The sequence below is a fragment of the Coffea eugenioides genome, chromosome 10 (genome assembly GCF_003713205.1).
Source record: "Coffea eugenioides isolate CCC68of chromosome 10, Ceug_1.0, whole genome shotgun sequence".
In the NCBI taxonomy this organism is placed as follows: domain Eukaryota; kingdom Viridiplantae; phylum Streptophyta; class Magnoliopsida; order Gentianales; family Rubiaceae; genus Coffea; species Coffea eugenioides.
Genome location: NC_040044.1, coordinates 35,994,972 through 36,020,050, shown reverse-complemented (window position 1 = coordinate 36,020,050; position 25,079 = coordinate 35,994,972). Strand labels below are relative to the sequence as shown.

Sequence of the window (25,079 nt, the reverse complement as noted above, 5' to 3'; positions counted from 1 at the left end):
ACTAGGAGGCATAAACGCACTTCGTGCGATGGAAATGTAAAATGCCCTGCCGAGTTTTGTATAGAGCAAAAAGCAAAATATATCAAGTATAGAAATTGTAATTTATGTAGAAAAAATATGCTGATTATTAGTAAAATCTAAAATGAATGGATCTTTAAACATGTAGTCTATGGAGTTATGTCTATTCAATAATTTGTTTTGCATATGGAAACTATTTGCAAAAGAAATCACAATAATTAATTATTAGTTAAAAAAGAAAAAAAGGAATTAAAAAAGAAAAAAAAGGACATCAAAGTTATCCAAGAAACACTTCAAACATTCACTATCAAATTTGTTTGTTGCTTCTAGTTAGTGAATACACGAGAATGGATACCAAACACCTAAAATTCATATTTGAGATAGCATAGTTCATCAGACAATGTAACTAAATATTAGGAATGTCTCGACCAAATGTGCTTAATTGTGCGTGGTTAATTGTTCAGTTGAGCGTTTTCTATGAAATTGAAAGGAGTAGAGCTTTTTCCATGCTATGCTGATTGTGGACTTACCCATATCGAGCGTATGGGCTATCATATTCACTCGGAATCACCGCAAACACCTGCACCTGCACCATCACCAGCAACAGGAGTGGCAACAGAGGAAATTACATGTACGAGGGGAAGTACTCTCTACTTATTGTACTGTTTAAAATTACATGTACTCATCAAGCCTATGGGTCGAATTAACCAAAACTGTAGTATCTACGTCCGACACAATAGCCATTTCTTTGGTCTCTCTTCTTTCCCAGTAGAAAACCCAGGCAGCCTTTCAACTGACTCATTCTTGTGGAGATTATATACCATCCATATTTGTACAAAGTACTTTTTTGTTTCAGAAAATACTCTATAAAGACAAAAATAATGCTTGTAAACCACATTGTTATACCAAAGAACTTCCAAATTGCTCATCCACAGAAGCTACGACATATCCCGTGCAGAAAACACACTCAAGTCCGGCAACAAAATTGACATTGCACGTAAACAAAAATTGTTGGAAACAAGTACCACATCATCATTTTGTCAACATTACTTTCACTAAACACAAAACTGAATGGCCAATGGCCCTACTAATATTGCAAAAAATACCAAGTCTGCACTAATTTGAAGTCTATGAGGGGAAAAACAGATTTTCAAGTCTTTAATTGTTTAAGCGATAAACAAACGGAGAGAACTCCAACACAGTATGAACTTAGTAACCCCTTTGAGATCATTGACCACATCATATGGAATTGGGGTTACAGTCTCTAAAGTTGCACCTTCTACCACGAAACCAAGTTTGGGGCCTTCAGGTTGCCTCTTGGTACTGATGACCTCACCTCTTGCCTTTGCTGCAGCCTTCAATTCATCATTTCTCCTGATTCTATACTTGATTTCCTCGTTGCATCGAGAAGGCTAAACATGCTCTACGCAAACATGAATCCTCATCCTGATAATCCTGTTACCAACCTGCAGGTAAAATTCGTGGAAGCAAAGATCAGCTTGCTTTCAAGATAATGGGATATAAAGTAACAATGTCATGATGATGTGTACAAAAATTTCACTATTAGAAACCAGGATGTTGATCAATGATGCAGAAGGAAGCAGAAGACAACCTAAACATTCTTGGGTCGCTCCTAATAGGTGTATCATGTATCTCATACATCAATAAAGCAACAGGGAGTTTAGTAAATGAAACTCATGCAGCTCCTTGAACAGTGGCTATTAGTGAAAACAGAAAAAGTAATGGCATGATATGGCATCTTGCAGTCTGCAGGAGCTAATTTTTATAACACACTCAAAATTATGCTACTGATCTCATCAGTTGAAATAGAACATCTATTTCAAGTTGAATTCATTTATTCTTTTTAAGCTTTTTCATATTTGTTCTTTGGGCTGTCTAACAAGTATTATACACAAATCTAATACAGAAGATTAGAATAGAAGATAAGTGCCAATGACTATCTTATGCCTTACTGATTAATAGATTAACACATTGTTCTCAATGGAATGGAATAGGAAAATATTTAATGAAACCCATGCTCAGAGTCTCACCAGATAGGAAAAAAACACAAGTACAATTTGTTTTGTGCGGTAGTCTATCTCTGAGGTTCTGAGTAAGCCAACTAATTGGGTTCAAATTGAACATTAACCTGACGTTTTACATAAGTAATTGTACTTCGAGTCAACATTCTGATAATTAGAATAGATGTTACATGTTAAGTTAATGCATAACACTTAGCAGCTGAAGACAAGGAAATTAATGCAAAAAAATAGAACACTTACCCAAAGAGATGTCCACCCAAATTGCACCTCTGAATCATAACCAGTTTTAAATTTTAAGTCCTTGCCAACTGTGTGCTCCAATCATTTGAATCAAAATTAGACCTGTACCTGCACATGTGGAAGATCAGAATAAAATAATATATCAACGTGAAAAATCGAAACACATATCAATGGTAACGACAAAAGTTACGCAGATTGCCTCCATCACCTAGTGGCTTCCTTCTCTAGTTAGAAGCACATCCCACCATTTTAAGGTTTACTTATAAGAAGTAAAAAACATTTATTTCTATGTCCTAATCATCATAAATTCATAAGAAACTCAGAAGCAATTCTTTGTGGATTGTAAGTTGATTATACATAGGATAATAGCATTACTTGCATTAAGCATCACAGGCAAAAATAAAATATGCAGGAAAATAAACAAGAAATCAACCCCTGCTTGCTAGAATTTAGTCAAATTTAGAAAATGCAAAAACATTATACCGAAATTTAATCCACTATCAAGTATCACAATAGAATTCCTAAGGCGGCTTTCTAAATCTCTGCTATTCCAAAAGATCCAAGTCATCTCCTCAAGCTTAATACATCACATTACATAATAAACAAGCATATTAATCACCAATGCAGAAATACCCTTACTGCATTCTATAATCACCGAAAAATTTTGGAGGGTCTGCTTTATAAATGCAGGTGAGCATTTGACAACTTTACAAATCAAAAAGTCAAAAGCATATAGGAATTGCAAGAGACACGGACCAAAAAAAATTTTCTTTACAGATCAAGAGGGTAAAACCAGATCTAACCAAAAAAAAAAAAAAACCACCGCCACCAAGAGAATGAAAATATAAAGTCATTATTTGTCTCATAAGACCTGATGTTCTCTATATTGACAACAAGATAGAAGCAAAATTAGATAAATAAGATTAATGGAATACATAAATTTCCAATTTTTAAGCAAAATTGTAGAAGTACAAAACTTCTTTCTGAGACTTGCAAAACCCAAGCCTGTAGCCCAAAGAACCTACAGCATTTAATTTGCCACAATTGAAGACATACTTAAAGAAACCAAGGTACCATATATTTCCTTTTTTCAGTGCTTAGGCAGACACAAACATACAGAGTTATAGAAAATCAAGCGCACTTCATAGAAAAGATGGATTCTTTCACATCTTGCTAAGTACTTCAAACGTACACCAGTCCAATGAACAACGTTTGCAAAGCAGCATCTTTAAGGGGTTTTAAGCGGCTTTCAAATAGAGCCATGAAAAATCAGTGTTATAAAATTTAAGACCATAATTACTCAAAGGCCAAAGGAGCAACAATACCACAACTTTTGGGATGGCCTGCACGGGTAGTTTTAGTATGAGACGCCTCTATGACCTGGATCACAGAGGTCCACCGAGGAAGGGAACTATGGATCTCAGACACACGCAGAGGCTCCATGGGTAGCTAGAAAAAAAAAAGAAGGGAAAACAGGTTCAGAACCTGAGAGAATTCAATTCTATAAGCGCGCTTAAGAGCAGCAGAGGTCGAATGTATAACATGACCAAAAGAAAAGGGAAATACTTTAGAACGAACAAAAGAGGAGCAACGGAAAAAACATGCATAAAGTTGCGCCAATGTAAAGTTCATATAACTGTATTAGAAGCATAAGACAGCATGATGTTATAGCCACATCATCAGGCAATCTCAGAAATACAGCTCATAATCGTCCAATGGCCAACGACATCGCAGTAAGCGAGTTTTTTATTAACTAAAAAAAAAAACCAATAAAGTATCAGAGAGCATGATAGCTAAAGGGGCAAAAGAAAGGCAGTTCTCCCTCTAATTCATCAATTAAACTGAAATCCAAAAAAGACAAAAACTTTATCGAACAACAACAAAAAAGCATCAAAATTTCTCCGAGTGTAGGGAAAAAAAATATCAAGAGGTAGGGTTCAAAAAGCCAGTTAAGTGTGACAGACCATGATAGCAAAAAAGCAAAAAGAAAAGCACATTTCCCTCCAATGCATCAATTAAACAAAAAATCCTAAAAAGACAGAAGCCCCAACCTTGACCAAGTAGACAGGAACCAAAAGCATCAAAATTTGCTGCAAACGATGACGATGATGATGAAAAAAGAAACAGATTATCTATAGATAGGCAAAAAAGAAAAAACCAATAAAGTATCACAGAGCACGATAGCAAAAAGGTCAAAAGGGAAGCAGATTCCCCTCCAATTCATCGATTTAACCAAAATCCAAAAAGGCAGAAAATGATCAAACAACAACCAAAAACAACAAAATTTCTCTAAGTGAAAAAAAAACCTAATTATCTAAAGCTAGGGGAAAAAATTTAAATGCACGAGGTAAAACCTCTGTAAAGGAGCAGATCCCTAGGTGTAAGAATTGGAACAGACGGCAACATAAAAAAGAGGAGAACCGGAAAAAAGGACATGCAAGTTTAAAACTAATTTCAGCTAAAAGAGAAAAGCAGTTCTCCAATACGGATAGAAACAAACTAATTTGGTTAATCAAGTTAATCAACCATGAACCATTGAAATATTCGGATTTTTTTAAAATGTAAACATCACGATGTTGTAGGCACATTATCAAAGAATCTCAGAAATATAGGCCTTGACCATCCAATGGTTGGCGACATTGCAATAAACGAGGGGCAAAAAAGGGGCAAAAAAGGGGCAATAAAGTTTCACAGACCATAATAGCAAAAGGGGCCAAAAAAAAAAGGGTTCCCTCCAATGCACCAATTCAAAAAAAAATCCCAAAAAGGCAGAAACTTTACCAAGCAACAACAAAAATTCAAAATTTGTCTAAATGATGATGAAAAGAAAACCAAATTATGTAGAGACAGGCATCAGCAACAGACCAAGAACAGAGAAGAGGAACAAAAAACAGAAGAGTTTATTTTTTTGGTCAAGGGACAGTTCCCTTTTATTTTCTGGAGCACAAGACAATATAGCAAAAGGTGGGGGACCAGAAGGGGAGGGAAAAAGCGCAACACTCCACAGACAAAAAGCATCACATGACAAAACGCACCAGACACTGGAACAACCCTGGAACAACCAGGAGGGGCAAGATCGTACCTTGGTTCGAGAGAAAAAACAGAAGGCCTGCGTTCTGGATGGGGAAAAAGGTAAAAGACGGCAACTCCTTGGCCTGTAAGGAAACAGTTCCAAGAATCACTGAAAGAGTAAGATAAGAAGATGGCTCGCATCAGTGGTGAACATAAGCTATATAGCAGACATTGGCAGTTCATTTGCCGAAACCACTCAGACACGAGGCAATAGGACGATTCAAAATGCTCACAAATGCACACGTAGCTAGAACCAGTAAGAGAACAGAACCCAAGTCTCCCAAATACACGAGCCGGAGCATACCTTGCAAGAAAATATTCTCAAATCAAGCAACACAAGATAAGATAACATAACATAACATAAGATAAAATAAGGAAAAAAAAACACACAACCACATAACTGGCTTTACTAAAGTTTGCAACTTTCTGGGAGCCGGAGCATACCTTGCAAGAAAATATTCTCAAATCAAGCAACACAAGATAAGATAACATAAGATAACATAAGATAAAATAAGGAAAAAATGAGGAAAAAAAAAACACACAACCACATAACTGGCTTTACTAAAGTTTGCAACTTTCCGGCGAGCAAAATAGTAAATCTAGAGGACCTAAAGGATCCAAAAACTAAAGAACACAAAAAAAAAAATCAAAGAAAAAAAAAGAAACTCGCACAGAAAACCGCAACTAATCGTAAAGGAAGATCAAGAAGACTTACAACGGAGGAGGAGGAAGAGAAGCGAACGGGCGGCAGCTGATCCCGACCACTGAAACCTAGAATTGGCCGATGTCTGGCTATACGGGCCTTGTGCGGCTGCAAGAAGGGGGGAAAAACCAAAAAAAGAAAAAGGAAAAAACATGAGTCTCAAGCTCAGGACCAAGTAGAAAGCTCACGGCAAAGGGTGGGAAATGAACGGCCAATGTCTGGCCACACGGGCCTTGTGCGGCTGCGAGAAGGGGGAAAAAAAAAACTCAAGCTCAGGATCAGGTAGAAAGTTCACGGCAAAGGCTGCATCTCACCGAAACGGAAAAGGAAACGGGAAAAGGGAAAAAAGGAAAAGGAAAAGGAAAAGGAAGAAAGCTCACCACGGAAGAAGAGAAGGGAAGAGCAAACCCCAAAGCCACAGCTTAAGCAACGAATGAAGAGAACCGGATATCTGAGCAGGGCGGTGAAGCAGGCTTAGAAGCAGCATTGTCCAAAAGAAGGAGAGAGAGAGAGACGGTAGCGGTAAGAAGAGCCATGTGATAGTCCCGGACAGAGAAACAAGTTTACCAGATAGGCAGCGCGGCAGACAACGCAGCAGGAGGCACATGGGATACCGTCAGAGGAGAAGAGGCGCGCGATGCGCGAAGAACACAATGTTTTCAATCCACATGCCGGGCACGTGAGAGGACGACGAAAATTCTGACTGAATGGAGTTGCCATGTTACCAGATAGGCAGCGCGGCAGACAACGCAGCAGGAGGCACATGGGATACCGTCAGAGGAGAAGAGGCGCGCGATGCGCGAAGAACACAATGTTTTCAATCCACATGCCGGGCACGTGAGAGGACGACGAAAATTCTGGCTGAATGGAGTTGCCATGTTATCTACTTATGTTGAGAAGTATACATATATATATATATAATTAGTTTGTATATTGAATTGTCATATGATGTTATGGAATGAAATTATTAGGGTAGCAATGATAGAACTGACACATGGAATAAGTAACAATTATGTAATGTCCTCCAATTTTCTAATTTAATGTGTAAAAGTATAATTTTGAAAGTAATTAAGAAGGAATGCATAACCAATTATTGGCATTGGAAACATTGCTCGACGAAAATTGTTTTTTCAAAAAACCAATAATTGGCCTTGGAAAAGTTGCTCCATGAAAACCATTTTTCTTGCATTAATGTCCATTTTATGTATGAAGCCAATATTAAGTTATCTTCTGATTTTATATCCTTAACTGTCTTTTTTTTTTTCGACACAGAGAGTATCCTAACTTTTGCCAGACTAATCTCCTTGCATCTGTGCACCCCGCCCTCTAAGGATATACAAGCGATAGAAAAGTGATTCGAACACACGATTTCGGGACCTAACTAGGCTACCTCGAGACCATCCGAGACCTTAACTGTCTTATTTGGTTCTAGGTTTAGATCTCACTACGTAAGTTTCTTTTCCGACTCTTTGTGGGATTTGTTGTAGTGCTACTGAGTTGTAATTGTAGAAATTCCCAACATTCGTAGTTTAGTTGTTCGTTAATTGTATTACTCTCACTATTGTGATCTTCTTAAAATCTTAGCCAAAAAAAAATTCATTTGAATTTAAATCAGATTTATATATACTTTACATTCTGAAAACGTACTATTTCTCTTCTATCAACTTATTACATGAAGTTGTCTTACTACACATTTTTATTGGATCTATTGTTGAAATTTAGAGGTTATATCAGTGACTCTTGACCTTTCTTTAGACATTTTGCACACCTTCAGATCTCATCTTCATTTGTCCACTAAAATTTGCAGCTGATGCACAAAATATATTTGTACTATAAAATAAATTGTGGCAATACATGAAAAGAACAATATAGAAAGAAATAATGGTCCAATACCAAGACAAAACCCAGAAGGGATGTATTCTCTGTCAAATTCCATATGGAAAGTGAATGGATACAAAATACACTGATGTGATGTGATCTCCTCCGTAAAGGGAGCACTATGTATAGAAAGTTTATGTGATCATCAAACATAACATTTGGATCTAAAAGGAAAAATCAAACATCAAAATGCTCCAATTGTACGTCCTTTGACTTCAATGGTACATACTCCCCAAGGTAAACTTCAAGATGATCTGCCAATGAGGACTTGTCAATGTTCTCATGATGGTAAGATTTGCAGATGAAATAGATGATTGTCTGAACAATGAGCCCAAAGAGGATCAGCATGGACAGCAATGCAAGGCAGAGCATTCCATAGCCAATTCTCAAGACAAGGCCACCCCCATTTCCAAGAACAACAAACCATTCAAACGCCAACTGAATACCAAAGAAGCAAAAGTTGTAGATGACAAAAATCACCATTGAAATTCCAGCTTTGCCTTTGATGAGGTCTTGGCTCTTGATCATGGCATTCAAGCCATAACTTTCTTCTAAAACAGAAACCACACTAGCCAGATGCCAAATAACACTAATATACACAAATCCTACCAGATATACCATAAAAAGGATGAAAAGAACTGCTCCTGAAAACACCCCAGGTGGTATTAGGGTCATGAAGACAAAGAAAACAAGTATTGCAACAATATTGTAGCCAAAAATAATGACAAAGTTCCATAGGAATGTGACTATTAGCCTCTTCCAAACCTTTGGGACGACGCTCATGACCTTCTTGAAGGCTATATCTTTTGCTGTATATATACATGCAATCGTATAAACAACAGCTGATGTTGAAAGAAGGGCTAATACGAGGAAAAAGATGAAATAACCTATTTTGAAGAGAAAAAATACTGTCCATTCGGACGAAAGTATGTCTGAAATTTTATCGTAGGTTGGAGTTCCCCTTGGAATTCTGTCTAGAATAGATTCATCACGAACAATATTCGTGAAGAGAGATTGAGAAATTTGTATATGAGCTAGATAGATGAAGGAAAGAGGAAAGATCAAAGCCAATGAAATTTGGCTGAATATTTTTCTCCATGCGGGGACAATATTGATGGATTCTTTGATTATGCCAAAGAATCCAAGAAATTGAATTTCTTCTTGTTCTTTGTCCATGAAATTTTTTTTTTTTTTCTGTCCTATACTAGAAAAGAGAGAGAATGGAGATGAGGCAACGGAGAAGATGAGATTGATGTTGTTGAGGCTCAGAAACAGAATTGGTGGCATATAGATGATTGCCTTGTGGGTTGGGCCGGGAGGACTCGTGGACTTTGACCTGTCAAAATTAGGCGTTGCATTTTTTTTTCCAAGTCAAGAAAAAGGCAACAACCAAGATGCTTCCCACTTCCAAAAAATCAATTTCCTAATTTTGCAATTCAGAGAGGAAGACTTGACTTCTGGGTTGGACATAGACTTGAATCAGTAGATTCCTGAAAAAGGAAAAAAGTAAAAAAAAAAATATGCAGAAGAGAATATTATAATTGGTAGGTTCTCCACCCCTCCTCCCCTTTGGCTTTTTTTTTTTTTTTTTGGGAATTTATAATCAAGTTATGATTGAACTTTTGATCAACTCTAGCAAATATTTTCTTTTTAGAAGGAGAAAGATTTATGAGCTCATTAAATTTTCTTAAACTTTTAGTTGAGTTATGATTGACCATTCTTCCTCACAATGCATCTAGCAATAGAAAAAGTATTTTATCTTTTGATTGTTTTTTTGGAACTTCAGTATAATATTCTATTAATTTTTTAAATCTGTAGTATCAAATATTTGTTCTTCAGATCTATTTATATATGTATATGATTCATGTACTTTTTATCATTTGTGCAAATTCAATGAAATGATAGTTTGGATAGTGAAATTATTCCAAATAATATTTCGCTTGCATCATAAACACATTTTCCAACCCACCTTTTTATATTCCCAACTATCTTTTTATCTCATATACATCACATGACAAATAGTGCTACAGTAATTATTTCAAATAATACTCTATCCAAATTCATCAAAAAAATAGTTTTTTTACCAACTTGAGTGAGTGGACTACCTTCAAAGGATGTGAAAATTTTTCACTCAATTGTAACATACTCTTTTCACCAAACTTAATTTGGTCAAATATCAAAACGAATAAATCAAGAAATCTGTTGGCTTTTTTTTTTATCGGGATGGGGACTAGTAGGTACACAGATCTTTTGGGATCAAAGGGATGCTTTGGCACCACCCTTAAATTTTTTTTGCTACAGATGAAATTTGAACCCTTACCTACAATTCAAGGAGAAACTTAAATCCCACTGAGCTTGGCTCATGGTTATTGGGTTGTTGATAAACCTTTAATATGCATCAATAATAAATGTTGGAAAACTCAACAACATGAATGACATATTGCGTGTTGACTTTTCTCATTGACCGACCGTGTTGGAAATCTAGAAGGTCCGCATGGTCGCAGCTTACACCACACGGTATGGATAAGAGAATAATAACGAGAAAGATTTGGGCAATTTCTGGGTTTCTAGCGATAATCACTGGTTTTCGAACGCAAGAGATTTTTCTTCACTTCATTTTGCTTTTGACATGGAATTCTTTTATGTCAAATTCAGTTTTGATCACTTGTTTTTTTTTATCAAGAATTTATGTGCACGTATTCTAATAAAAAATACTACAAAATACTAAAATGTTATACATATAATTACAAATAACAAGACAAAAAGTAAGGAATTACAATACAATAGCTAAGTAGAATTCCAAGAGATACAATAATGTATTTTTACTTCACAGCTCTATAATTGACTAGATCAAACATTTCCAATTTTAGGCTTAAGCTAGACGTGTTGCAAAACTAAAAAATTGAATTAAAGGAGATCAGTGCGAGTTTTTGGAGTTCAAAGGTTTTGAACTTTTGATTGAGTATTATCAAGTTTTTTGTCAAAATAACTCTCTTTCTAAAAAATATTTCCAATGTGATTGACTTTCAAATTTTATATCCATAAAAATGTTATTATCGCGGCCTAATTATCCTGGTTGCCATGTAGAATAATAGGAAAGAAAAGCTTCATCCAGTAGTAAATATTCTCAAAAAATAATCCCCAATTAATATTGTTTCAAATTTTGTTCTCATGTTAATCTATGTATTGCCACATAGATTCCCAAATTAAAGGAAAATGATCATGTGTGAAAATTTCGCTGGAAATTTCCAATCTATCAACAGTAACTCGATTTGTTTGGATAGATGATTATTTGTCAAAATTTATTTGTTTATATCATCATTACAATTTCCAACACATCTTTTTATCTTCCCAATTACTTTTTTATCTCACATACATCACATCACAAAAAGTGCTACAGTAAAAATATCTCAAATAATTTACAATCCAAACAGTTCTGCATCACACTTTTGATATTGATCAAACTTCATTCATCTATTGATATTTATCAAACTTTTATTGGTTATTCCAATACGCATCCGTATCAGTTGGTATTAGACACTCAAGGGAAGTTTCTGAAATTATCCCATAAAAAAAAACAATTTACTATTATATTTACCCGCTGTCCTTTCTAATGAATCAATGCCCCTCTAAACACACAGCCTTACAATTACAGAACCACGCCTTCAAGCCTACTGGCAGGGCTCAGGCTGAACCCCGTGGCTACCCATCAACCCGCCATATCCCTTCTCCGCCACCGTGCTGGTCAGGGCTCTCGTTTTCTTGTTCAGTTACCACGGGTATTTACGAATTCCTGTTAGTGTCTTTGTATTTGTTGTCGTCTGAGAAGACCACTACCTGTTTGCTAAAATGCTTCAAAGAAGATAAATTGACTTAGCTCCGCAGAGCTTTATGGAATATGGACTCATTTCAAATAATTTAATCTGGGTTTTCATCTACATGGAATTTCGTCCAACACTAATCGAGGGAGCCATTAATTACTTCAGTGATGGAATATTTTGGCAATCAACATTTTAATGTGAAAAAAAATGCAACATTTTACGTTAAAAGTAAAAAAACTTAATGCAATTTTAAAGTTTTTCAACCTCAATGTGCTACTTATGGATGTATGTCTGTTTTGTTTCTGCACGGATTGCCCGTTTTCATCTATTGATGCTGTTTCAGCTTTTGAAGATGTTTTCAAAATCTTGCTACCGAAAGATTGATTGATTTTTAAGTTTTTCTTTTCTTTTTTACCGTAAGGTCCTGTAATTTATTTTTGTTGTCTGAGCTGGAAGACAGAAGAAGAATTTTGCTTAATCATTGAAGTGATGCTGAAAGTTATTCAGGCTAAACAATGCTAAAATTTGAAATTGTTTTCAGTGAAGTGATGTTGAAAGTTATTCAGGCTAAACAATGCTAAATTTGAAATTGTTTTCAGTGAAGCTGCTTTGGATTTTCGCTCTGCCATCTTGCTGAGCTCGGTATCATTTTGCTCACAGGTATGTGATATTCAAGAATATTCAGGCTAAGCAATGCTAAAATTTGAAATTGTTTTCAGTGAAGCTGGTTTGGATTTTCACTCTGCCATCTTGCTGAGCTCAGTATCATTTTGCTCACAGGTATGTGATATTCAAGAAGGTCCAGGTTGTCAATCTGTTATAGTTGTTCATCAATCAAATGTTAGCTATGTCTGGTTGTTGAGCTTTGCTAACTTCAGTTTTGGTATCATATGGCTATCGCTTGATACTTTTATATAGATTCTAAATTACATATAGAACAAGATTCCATGACCAGAAATTTTGTTATCAAATTTTGTAAAGGTTGCCTAAAGAAACTTAGTTGCAATTTTCTCCATTCATATGTAATATTTGGGCCTGGAGTCTCAATGAATCAATAATGACGTTTAAAAAGGTTTGGTCAATTATGCTTTAAAATCCAATTGTATGGAACTGAAGTTTCCAAAGATGTTGTTTGAATAATAGTTCGTGAAACTGTTCATCCAAACAAAAGTAACCAAAAAGAAGTCCTAAGACCTGATTCCTTACTTTATGTTCATGGTCTGATCTCATTTTTCTAAAACTAAAATGGCATATTTTAGTTGTCGAGATAATTACATGATTTAAGAAACTTTACAAGAATTTAGGAGATCATATCAACTGTCAACTGCTGAAGATTTTCAAGAAAATGATACTTGGATGCGACCTTTGAGTTGGTTTGTTAGGTTTCTTCTAAACACATGTTGGTGGTATTATTTATATCCTGTTTCGAATTGGTGGCAGGAAAGGCTTTAAAACTTGATGCACAACGAGTCATTGATACAAGAAAACATGCTAGTTACATTGCGGTCTCGTTTTTTCACCCTGCAAGTCACGTCACTTCTTCAAGCACCCCAATCTATCTCTCCAAAAAACCCCCTCCTTTCTCTATCTCACAAACTCCAAATGTTTGAAACGCCAAAGTTTAACTTGCATTATTGTAACCATGCATCCTTTGCAACAAAAGGCTCTAAACCTGGTCCAGTTTCTGAAACCAAAAAATTCATAGAAAAAGTATTATTTGTGCCCCCTGGAGTTGGCCCAGAAGAGGTTACAGATGACTTGATCTTACCTGGTTCAAATATTGTGCTTGGACCTTATGCTGGTGATGCTAAAATTAAAGAGGTTGAGTTTGTGAAAAGTAGTAATCGGCCCAAGGACTGTCCGAAGGATGACCGACCTGAATTTGCTATGTTGGGCAGGTCCAATGTTGGCAAGTCATCGCTCATTAATGCTCTGGTTCGCAAGAAGGAGGTTGCTCTCACATCCAAGAAGCCAGGTTTCTGTTCTCAAGCTACTTGAAGAAATTAGTGATAGCTTGTAAATTTTTTTGGTTTGGTTCTAATCAATATAAATTTGATTTTGTGATAGGGAAGACTCAGCTCATTAATCATTTCTTGGTGAACAGAAGTTGGTATATTGTGGATTTGCCTGGTTATGGGTAAGCTTACTTTGAGTTTCAACATAGCTTTGCATATACTCATAGTATATGCATAAGTTTTGCCTTTGTGGATATGGATGAGTTCTACTTACTGGATAGACGTGAAATACAACCCCAATCACTAGAAAATACCTAACATGCATACAATAAAATTCAAAAAGAAGTTTCTTTTCTTTGTTTTTTCTTGAGTAAAACATCAAAAGCTGAAAATCCTAAATCCTTCCCTCTCCCACACTTAAATCTCACATTGTCTCCAACATAAATCAAATAATCACTTCAAAATATGACATAAAGAGATGGAGTAAGAGATTAAATCTGGTGTGGCTGGGTAATTACTACTGAAAAGATAGTTCTTGTTTTACATTGATGTGCTTTGTTGCAGAATTAGTTAGGTCTATAAAGATTGCCATTAGTTTGATGCCCTTTAGGGAGTTTAGCTGATGAAGAATATCGCCATAATGTATCGTAGTCGAACAACTTGGCTAGGGTGTTGGAGTTGTATAACCAGGATACTAGGAGAAGTACCCCAATTAAAAGTTGACTGTAGTAAGCAGTTACTTTCAGTAACACATGGTAATAACAACTAAAGCTGCTTTACTTGCCAAATTTGTAAACAATGTTCCATTTTGTTTTCTGAGGATGTAGAATAATGGCCACCTCACATTAACAAACCAGTATCTCATCTATTTCTGAAGAGAATTCTGTTTAAGCGGCTTCTTTCATAATTAATCTGTAATTTAATGCTTATACTGTGAAACCAATTAGTTTCCCCTATTAGCATCTCAGTTCTTTTGATATATTTGTACATACTAACCTTGGGTGCCTTGGTGAGTAGTGTGAGTTTGATTGTTGGTTTGTCTCATGTAACCTTCTTTTGTTTACAGTTTTGCTAATGCCCCTGAAGCTGCTAGAATGGATTGGTCTGCATTCACAAAAGGCTACTTCTTGAACCGGGAAACACTGGTCTCTGTTTTGCTTTTGGTTGATGCTAGCGTACCACCTCAGAAAATTGACCTTGATTGTGCAAACTGGCTTGGACGCAACAATGTACTCTGCTTTCTATGTCAAGCTAATATCAACCTTCTACTGATTTTGCTATCATTGGCTTAAACTAATTATTTTTCGTCTTTTCTTTGTCAAATGTTCAATGTAGCTTCTCTTAGTTTCATGAGTCATTTGCAAGTTGCTGATTATCATTGTCTTTATTCATCAAAATTTCAGATACCCATGACCTTGGTTTTCACCAAGTGTGACAAAATCAAAGGAGGCAAAGCAAAGAGGCCTGATGAGAATATTCGAGACTTCCAACAACTTATCAGGGAAAACTACAAGCGACATCCTCCATGGATAATGACTAGTAGCATGACTGGTTTGGGGAGGGATGAGCTTCTTTTGCATTTGTCGCAATTAAGGAACTACTGGAACAATGAATAGCAAATGTCGGACCCTTATGGAATGCACAGAAATGTAAGATTATCAATGATGATTCTACATCGAATGAGTTTGTTTCTCTGAGAATGGACAACTCTTCATATGCGATCAGCTAAAGTTGTAGAAGGCTGCCAGCTGACAGTATGTAACATTTTTTTCTGGACAAATGTAGATAAATTTTGAGCGCCTCCTATTGTAGCTGAAACTATACATGTCTAATTTTGGTGCTAATTTCAAAAGTCTAAATATCTTGGTGTTCAGTCAAGATTTTCAGTTTAATTTCCATATAGTGATACTTTGGCTGGGACCTCTTTCTTATCCTCGTACTCTCTCTTACACGTGTTAGTGTGTGTTCTTTCCCTGCTGCAATGAGGCCAGAGGTCAAAGGCCTAGCTAAACTGTTAAAGTTCCCTTTTTACCTACTAACAAGGTGCTAGCAACTTCACCAGGGGCTGTACAAGGTAGTGCAATACTGTAAACTATGACATATTTGCTATGGTATAAGCTGCTCTATTCCAACTGCCCTCCCATCAAGTGTGCTTGAACTGAATTTGCCACTGCTTCTCCATTAATATTCTATAATCCATCACTTGTACTGTATATACAATTGCTCATGAAAGAAGCAGTGGCAAATTACTTGTACTGTACCAAAAAAAAAATTACTCATGAAAGAAGCTTGCACAGCCAGCCGGAACTCAAGTACCAATCACCATTTTGCTATCCTTCTTCTGGTGCCAGACAAAGGATAAGTTATATCTAGCTATCACAACCCAGTTTTCTGTCATGGTTCTATATTCATTCAAAACTTTCCAAAGGCCAACGTGGTGGTACCAGCTGGATGATCCAATTGGCTTTTGCACAATACTTTAAATCGGCTGTGACCAAGGCGACCTGATTTGGGACCCTGAAAAACAAGTTTGAGCAGCCTGCGATTGTATGTCAAATTGAAACCATTTGCCGTGAGGTCTATAGTTTATGCTTGCAGGTGGGAAGACCTTAAAAGAGTTTCCCACCCCCACCCCCCCCCCCCCCTATTTTTGTGGCTTTGGCTCTTTATAGATAGTTATATTATATGTATAGTAATGTAGTGAAACGGACAGGAAATTTCAGATTCGTTATCAAATGCTAGTTTTTTTTCGGAAACGATAGGAATTTTCATTGATCAGTAAAAAATTGTATAGTATTTGAGCAACGACTCAACCATCTATACATAAGTGTACCATGACACTTAAGGAGAGATATAGATTCTCTCCTCATCCATTAATATGCCTACTGGATATTCACTAATACTCATGCATAAATTCATATTATCGGTATTTGCTACACAAAAAAAGCACAATTGAAACAAGCTAACTAGGCTATTAATGTCTTCCACTAGTGTCGACATTCCAATGTCTTTCGCTGCTCCAGCTTTAATCATAGTGATTAGCTGTTTATTCCTTGAGCTAACTCTGATTTTCTGCCACTGTTGTTCTTTTGCCTTGATCATTGCTAGCCTTATCGCTTCAGCTTCATCTTGTAACTTCTGACTGGAGCTTCTGTCCTCTACTTGTGCTTAATGTTGTTACAAGATAGTATACCAAATAAGCAGTTAGAACTTTTGCTTCAAATTTACATGCATTTCTTTATATTGCCTCGTCTCCATTAAAGACGTGTATAAAATCAACCTTTCTCCATTTTTTTCTTCTTCCTGACATGTTGATTCAAGGAATAAAATCCAAAATTCTTTGTTTAAAAATTTCAAGGACGGATAATTTGCATACAAAGCCACCTCAAGGTTGTTTGATGGTGGATCCAAGATCCATGTCCGTGTGGTTACATTCATCACTAAGAAGAAAATATATGCATACAGAAGAAAAAAAGAAATAATAGAAGCATAATGAAAGAAGATCACAGAGAAGATCATTACAATTTAGATCCAATTAGAAGTGCTTGACAAAAATTTAGATACATCTTTCTGGGAGCTTATAACTTAGAGAGGTCATCCTGGGAATTACTTTACATAGTTCACCATTTCCAGAACACATTTGAACCACACTTGAACTTGTCCCTGCCTTGGCACTCCAGCTCCAAATCCTCAGTAAGAAAGGGCACTTTCTGCAATTTGTCAAAAGAGCAAATGACAGTAAAATTGCAACACATTTTGTTGAATTCATTAACAGGAAAAAAAATGACTATATTGCGTATACTGATCAAACCTTTTGCTTGGCCAGGTCTTGGCAGCCAGTGAAGTTTTCAGGGAACTTGCATGTGCCAAATTGAACCGTGTATGCTCTTGCAAAGTTTGCATCGGTTGTGGCTGATCTTTTCCTGTCATTCAGTTCCTACAATGACAAAATATGATATCTGAGTCAAATCAGATTGAATTCATGCCATCTGTATGATGATATAGTGCAAACGTCCAGATTATGCAGAATAGTTTGTAGCAAGAATGTCCTAGGAGACCTTGTTGGCTTTGCTCTTTTCAAGGTATTCCTCAATTACACCAGCATTTGCAGAGGAAGTGGAAGCAGCTGCTGTAAACAGGGCAGCTGCAAGACAAAGCATTGCTGCTCTTCTTCCTTGGGATTCTGATTCTTTTGATACAGAAACTCTAGTTTGCTGTGCCTTGATTATTGGCAGTCTCTGACCAACTGCAACTGAAGATGGCACAGAAACAAGCTTTGAGCTGAGGTCTGATGACCCCATGCCTGAAATGGCATAGTTGCAAGCCAATACACTGGAGTTCATGGTTGCCATTTCTTGATCAAAAGAAATTCTTTGTCACTAAAGATGAGCAGGGATTAGTTTAGAAAGAATGGAGAGTGGATTTTTGGTTTATGGACAGCTGATTATGTCTGACATGGAAGGTTTGGATGGTGATATGGAATTAAGGCTGTGGTTGGAGTGTGGATAAGGTGAGATTTCCTCACTCCCATTGGCAAATTTGCCTACATGCTAATTTCTGTGGTGAGCTTCAACTGCTGGGATCCACCTTGGACACTTAATATGTGCCATGGATCTCCTTTCAAAGGACTGAATATGCCACATTTCTACGATATAGGCTGATATATATATAATATCAAAGTTATTTCTTGTCGTTGATGCAACAACATAAAAAATTTGAGAGAACTTGGTATGTGTCGGTTCACAAAATTTGATCCTTCCATGCCTGTTTGGTTAGCTTGATTTGCAAAAAGGAATTTTCAAATATTATTAAACTTGCATCATAAACATAAATTATAATTATCTTTTTATCTCATATACATCACATATACAAAATATTACAGTATTATTCCAAATATTTTCTTCAAATAATCTTCTATCCAAACCTTTACTAGCTGGATTCCTAAGGAACCCGGTGACAGCCTAAACCTTCTTGAGACTTGAGCAAGTTTTGATTCAATGCACCAGCCTACTAAAACAAACAACCACAAATATAGACCAATACTAGTGTGACACTATTTGGCAACTGAATAAATGAATTAAACTAGTTTAAAGTATACAACAGTAAATCTTCTAAATTTTGACAAATCTAAGGGGAGGTCACTCTGATTTTCGAAAGATAAGTGAAAGTTACTAAAAACATTTTAAGAAATAAATAAACTTGAGGGACCTAAAACCAAACATAACATTTTCATTTGCATTTGAAGTATGCTTTAGACCTGGGTTGGGGGCCCTTGGGCTTCATGCGAGGGGTAGGCTTAAAGAGTAATGATCAAAAGTCCGGGTACCCAATCTGCATTCAGACTGAGTTGGTTTTGTTTCATAGTGGGTCAAACATTAAATTTTGGTAACCTGCAAGTACCCAACCAGTCCAATTTTTTGAACGCCTGTTGCATGACATCGCACGATGCGCGACCGTGTCTAGATTTAGAATTTGGGAGGTAGATATGACTGCGATTCCAAAACTTACGGTTTCGATTTAAAAATCGGTGATTTCGATTCTTTTGAAAGGTGGAACTTAAACTAGCTCTTATAGAGATGGTTATAATTACGATTCTTGAATCATCGGTTCCGATTTTTTTCGATTGCATTTTCAGTTCTTTTAGTTATGTTTAAACACTTATTATTATAAAATTGATTCTAAGAAATTATGACAACGAACATTAAATAGCTCTATTGTATTATCATGTGCAAGAAAAAAGAAAAATGATGCAAATTTTATGAAAAATATCTCATTGTTGATTAAATTAGATTGATTTTCAATTTAAATTAGTCATAGGGTATAGACTTATTAATAGAATAGGACAATGGGTTGTTGGATTAGTATTAACAGCTGGTATTAGGTCCTGATTATTGATATCAAAATCTAAACTGACTAAGTAAGTTTAGGTGACAAATGTTTTTTTAAACAGTTTCAACAGTCACAAACTGCCGGTTCTGGTTCAAAATTTTGGTGAAATTGAATCTGAACCTCTAGCTATGAATATGATTCCGGTTCCAGTTTCCAAATTTTGGTTCCAGTTCCGGTTTAATAAACTGTCTGGTCAATTTCGATTCAATTGGCAATTTTACTTGATATCAATTTTGTACGCAAAGGATCATTTGTCTCCCTTCTCATATTCTCTATCTCAATATTTATTAAATCACCATATATATTACATGAATATTCTCATGAAAAAGAAAAAGAGATGTTTATGAAAAATATATGGTAATTTAATAGATGTTGAAACTAAGAATAGCACAAACAATGGGAAAGAAGATCCTTTACAAATTTTGTGGGATGAATAGTGTGTTTTCATTGTTGTTGAAATCAATACACAATTTAGATATTTAGCCATGTCTGAATTGAATTATTTCTGTCAATCTTTTGAATTTGCTTTATGCATAAGATGAATTGTGCTTTTTAAATTCTATTTGACAGAAAAAAACAGTCTCTTGTCTTAGATAAACAAGCTTTACAACCCAAAAGATGCAAAACATTTATGCAAGGTAAACAAAATAAAAGAAGGAAGCTATGGTTTGTTTTAAGAATGATGATAGCCAAACACTTGAGCAAATACCACGGATTTTTCATAGGCTCTTGTGCTATATAAATCCATTATTAATGCTACTTTGAAATATCCGAATTTCATAAGGAAAAGATAAGAAGAGGGGAAAAGAGAAAAGCATTGACTACTTGAAAAAAGAATTTGCCAAACTTAACATAAATTAATGGGAAAATGATCGGTTTCATCCTTCACATTTCACAAAAATATTCTTTTCGTCCCTCACTTTTAAAATGAAGCAATTTCGTCCTTGACATTTAAAAATTAAAATTATTACATCCCTGAACCCAAATTTCAATCTGAATCAAACTACCAATCAACCTGATTACAAATTTTGGGGATGTAATTGGTAGATCACTTGGTTAACTCAACTTGATATTCATGTAAAATTTAATGAACCTAAAAAGAAAAAAGAAAAAATTATAATATAAAAAAGAAAGATTAATTTTTTCTACATTATCATTGTATACACTGACGGTTTTATGTACTGCCATATCATTTTAATTTAAATTTAAACACCAAATTTTATATTTATGATACACATCTAGATTCGCAAGCGGATATACTAACGGTGCATAAAAAGATTTATCAAAAAAAAAAACTCTACTATTCCAAGACAAAGAATGACCTTTTATGTTATAATTTTTATTTTTTTGGTTTAATAAATGTCATGTGAATACGAGGAAGTTGACCGAATAATCTATCAATTCTATTTTCGAAATTTATTACTGGGTTATTGGATGGTTTGATTCAGATTGAAAATTAGGTTCAGGGATGTAATAGCTTTAATTTTTAAATGTCAGGGACGAATTTGCTTTATTTTAAAAGTGAGGGACGCAAAGAATATTTTTGTGAAATGTGAGGGATGAAACAAGTCATTTTCCCTAAATTAATTAGTGCCAATAATTTGGAAGGATAAAAATGGCTCCATTTGGATTAGCTGTTTTTGGGGGGTGTTTTTAAAAAATTTTTGCCTCGTTTGGCAAGTGAGATGTTTGGGTGTTTGTCTAAAACTTTACTGTAATTTACTATAGAAGTAAAAAAAAATTTTGAAGTGTGTTAATTTTTGGATATTTTGAAGTTTATAGTTTAAAATTTTTGAGAAGTTTTTTGAGGTTGCTGTAGTTAAAGTTATTAAAAAACTTGTAGCAGACAAACTTGACCAAAAACTTGCTTACCAGACAAGGCTTGTAGTGATGTATATGAAATATTTTTTACTGTAGATGATTAGGTATTTTTGGGAGTATTATTGAGAGCGTTTTTGGGATGTTTATAAGAATATATTTTGAGATATTTTTAGAATTTAGGGGGCTTTAGTGAAATTTATTTAATTTTTTTTTAAAAAAACCTAACCTACCCACCACCTCTCCCCTTCTTCCTCCTCCCTCCACTACCACCATCAATACACCTCCACCTTCTCCTCTCTCCTCTCCTCCCCCCCCTCCCCTCCTCTCCTCCCCTCCCCTCCCCTCCTCTCTTCTCTCTCTTTATCCCTTTTCCTCTCCGTTCCCCTTCTCCTCCTCTCTCTTTCCTTGCAACCCCCTCCCCTCCCTTTCCCCTTCTAGTCAAGGCTCTCTTAATATTTTGTTTTGTTTGATGTTTCTCGTTCTTTTTTTCAGTCTGTTTAGTAATGTTTTTAAAACATCCTAAAAGGTTCCATGTTAGCACATTTCAAACTTCTACCTATTGATGCCAATTTGTTGTTTCGAGAAAGCAAACAGTCCAATTTCTAACCATCTAATGGAAGCATAGGACAAGTTTATTTATTTTTTTAAATGTCTTCCCTTTTTATTTACGAGTAGAGGTAAATAATTATATGGGGCCTCCCTCATGGCCTCTTTCGTTTTTCCTTCTTACTTGGCTTGGGAGATGGTGGAGATAGGGATGGGGGGTTGTTCTTTGATGGAATTTTGGAGAAAGAGGTGATGGTGATGATGTGTGGTGAATAGTGGCAGTGGGTGAAAAAAAGAAAAATGGGATAATAATTAGTAATTCTTTACATAATTTTTCTACTTTCGTAAGTTGGATTTAAAATTGTACATGTTTTTTAAGTTGTTTTTTGAGTGTTATTGTAGACTCTAAAAACAAAAATAGTTTTTCAAAAAAAGTGCTAATCCAAACAGAGTATTTAAAGTTGTGATACAATTCCTGTGAGATTTAACATGTACAAATTTAGAATTTTTTACAATTGATTACAAAGTAAAAATAAAAAGCACAAAGAAAGCAATAATGGACCAGTCCATGTGAAACAAGACAAATTCTAAAACAAAGCCAAAAAACCCCAAAAAAGCTTAGGGGACCAAACACCATCACCATGTGCAACTCCCACTTTTTCTATAGGAGGAGAAGAAGAAGGAGGTTACTGTTAACAATTTGTAATTTTCTGTAACAACAAATAACAAGGGTGAGTTTCAATGTTTCACTGTGTATAAATAACTTGAATGTGAATTCACAGTGCAAATGCAATACAACATAGTAGAGACTCTTGACCGGCACTTTGACGGCAGAAAGCACAATTTGGGAATAGAATAGGTCAGCTGTAGAAGCTCCAATTGTTTTAGCAATTGCCAATTTGCAGTAGTTTTGTGACTTTTGTCGACAAAACTAAGGTGAAAATTTTGTGGCCTCAAGCGGCATTGGAAGCGAAAAGGCAATTATTGGCTGAAAATTGATTAGAAATCCAACGGATCAAGAAAACCCAACAGCAAATAATTATTACCATTAACACAAGATAAGAAAGCATTCTAAAGCTGGTAAGGACAAAAACCCAACCCTCCAGTGTCTATTTTTTGTGGCAGCAAAGAAATAAAAAGAAGCATCAGGGCAATTGTACTCTAATATATATCAAGTTGTGCACAAAGTACAACAATTGTACCTAATTGCATCTAATTCAATCCTATTTGTCCCAATTCATATAGTCAGCATACTTTCAGTTGCCAAATTTTGGAACTAAGAAAAAGCCAAAAAACCATTCATCGAGTCAAGATTGGAAAGAAAATGACGATTTAAAAGAAAGTTATACCATCTAAATTAGCTTTTTTTTTTAGTATAAGTGGGAGGGTTTGAATTCGAAACCTCTCGTTTATACTCCTCCCCGCCAAACCATCAAATTCATCTCTCTTCCCATCTAAACTTAGCTTGCTTAATATCAATGTAGTAATATTTTGGGAGGAACTGAATTAACACTCTTCCATCTTAAATCTGAACATTGTACGAGTTTTAATAGGTATTACTACAAATCACTAATGCATCAAGCTCTAAATTTTGGATGATGTGGATTTAATCTACTATTATGTTCGTAGGAACAAATGCAAAGAGCCAGTAAAGTCATGCTCATTTGTTATTGGCCAACTTAAACAAAGGGTTTAAAAGGATATGCAATAAATTTAAAATCTATTATTATTATTTTTTTTTTTGGCAAAATCTACCATGCTATATACTATGAATCTATGATAATTAATAGACAGTAAAAGTTGTTAGTATGGAAACCAAAACTCATTAATGAGGTGAGCCAATGTGGTGGGCTGCTCATGTAAATTGGTCTCCACCATGAATGTAGGAAGGTATTTCTTAAGAGGTATTTGTACCAACATTTTAATAGTAGGTATTAACCTATAGATTGTATAAAGTAGTATTAAAAAAATACAAAATTTTTCACTTGGCTCAAAAAAGTTATTGAGTCGAGTATAATTGGAAATTCAATCAAATTTTTAGACTGTCCAAAAGTAGAACATGCATTTACAATATAGGTTATTAAGAAGAAGATTCTTTTGGCAATAAGCTTAACTATCAAAAAAATGAAATTAGTTTTTACATGATTACTCTAGCAATTTAAACAATTTAAGTTTTAAGGTTTTTTTTTAAAAAGTTTTATCACAATTGAAAGTTTTACATAAACTTGATGTAGACAAATATTCATGATTACTTTCGATATAAATCTTGATGACTATTTGGTTTTTTAGGAGTTACATATTATTTTAACAAGTCAAGTTATCTCATATAAGTTTTTTAGGTTTTTTAAGTTATGGTATCAAAGGTAAGTACACCAAAATGGAAATACTATCAGAATAACCAAAGGCTAAATTACAATTATTTTTTGAAAAAGTTTCACGTCTAAATATAGATGGAGTGTTATGCATCTATATGGAACATTTGTATAATAGGAAATCTCTTATATCCAAGCTTTTTATTACTATTGAAATAGGGGTGGCAATTTCCGATACTACTTGAAACACGGCACGAACCAAACACAAAATTAATAGGTTTGAATTGAGATTTCACGGGTTTGGGTCAAAATCGGGTAGAACTCAATGAATGCGGAAAGAAAACAGGTCGAATTCAAAATCACCCACGGGTTGATCCGATAACCCGTTTATGAATTAAAAATAATTTAATAAATATAAAAAATATTTTATCTAATTGAACTAAGTTATTCATTTCTTCCCAAAGGCATTAACCACTTAATCCTAATAGAATTCGTTTGACTTGTGAAGTTGGAGTTGTTATGTTTGGATAAATGGTGTATTACATTTTCTACTTTTATAGTGTCATAATTTTATTTCAGATCTAATTTGGGATAAAACACTTCTATGGTGTCTTAATTTATTTTAGATCTGACTTGGGATTGTTTTATCAAGATTTTTATTACTTGATTATGTAATTAGTCTTGCGCGGAATTGGTTTTATTAGAAACTACAACGGTAAATTAGTAAATTGGAGTTGTGTTTCAGGTCATATCAGGTCATTCGAGTGACCTGCCAACCTCAA

The 25,079-nt window shown here is 35.1% G+C and overlaps 3 protein-coding genes and 1 long non-coding RNA gene across 11 annotated transcripts; 1 reads left to right on the top strand and 3 right to left on the bottom strand.

Annotated features, from left to right (window-relative positions):
* Nucleotides 1-985: 985 nt before the first annotated feature.
* On the bottom strand, nt 986-6,769 carry LOC113749599. 5 transcript variants are annotated; one of them, XR_003464548.1, is made up of 6 exons: nt 6,643-6,769; nt 6,456-6,526; nt 6,088-6,183; nt 5,383-5,455; nt 2,301-2,408; nt 986-1,484 (listed from the first exon to the last, which is right to left on the bottom strand). It is a non-coding gene; the product is annotated as an uncharacterized LOC113749599 (long non-coding RNA). The 5 variants fall into 5 exon arrangements; XR_003464547.1 differs by having other exon boundaries at nt 6,456-6,769; XR_003464545.1 differs by lacking the exons at nt 6,088-6,183; nt 6,456-6,526; nt 6,643-6,769 and adding exons at nt 5,606-5,676; nt 5,817-5,948.
* Nucleotides 6,770-7,969: 1,200 nt separating this feature from the next.
* Nucleotides 7,970-9,223, bottom strand: LOC113748894. Its single transcript, XM_027292484.1, has one exon. The coding sequence runs from the start codon at nt 9,127-9,129 to the stop codon at nt 8,131-8,133; it is 999 nt and encodes a 332-aa protein (XP_027148285.1). The 5' UTR covers nt 9,130-9,223; the 3' UTR covers nt 7,970-8,130.
* A 2,361-nt stretch (nt 9,224-11,584) lies between these two features.
* On the top strand, nt 11,585-15,629 carry LOC113750080 (GTP-binding protein At2g22870). Of its 4 annotated transcripts, XM_027294003.1 has the most exons (7): nt 11,585-11,732; nt 12,374-12,416; nt 12,494-12,554; nt 13,215-13,749; nt 13,842-13,911; nt 14,796-14,958; nt 15,133-15,629. In XM_027294003.1, the coding sequence occupies exons 4-7, from the start codon at nt 13,233-13,235 to the stop codon at nt 15,343-15,345; spliced, it is 963 nt and encodes a 320-aa protein (XP_027149804.1). In that variant the 5' UTR covers nt 11,585-11,732; nt 12,374-12,416; nt 12,494-12,554; nt 13,215-13,232; the 3' UTR covers nt 15,346-15,629. The 4 variants fall into 4 exon arrangements, with proteins under 4 accessions (XP_027149804.1, XP_027149803.1, XP_027149806.1 ...); XM_027294002.1 differs by lacking the exon at nt 12,374-12,416 and having other exon boundaries at nt 12,435-12,554; XM_027294005.1 differs by lacking the exon at nt 12,494-12,554 and having other exon boundaries at nt 12,374-12,434.
* A 1,570-nt stretch (nt 15,630-17,199) lies between these two features.
* On the bottom strand, nt 17,200-18,182 carry LOC113748893 (photosystem I reaction center subunit N, chloroplastic). Its single transcript, XM_027292483.1, has 3 exons — nt 17,788-18,182; nt 17,541-17,666; nt 17,200-17,439 (listed from the first exon to the last, which is right to left on the bottom strand). Exons 1-3 carry the CDS (start codon nt 18,079-18,081, stop codon nt 17,350-17,352), a joined length of 510 nt encoding a protein of 169 aa, XP_027148284.1. The 5' UTR covers nt 18,082-18,182; the 3' UTR covers nt 17,200-17,349.
* Nucleotides 18,183-25,079: the final 6,897 nt, after the last annotated feature.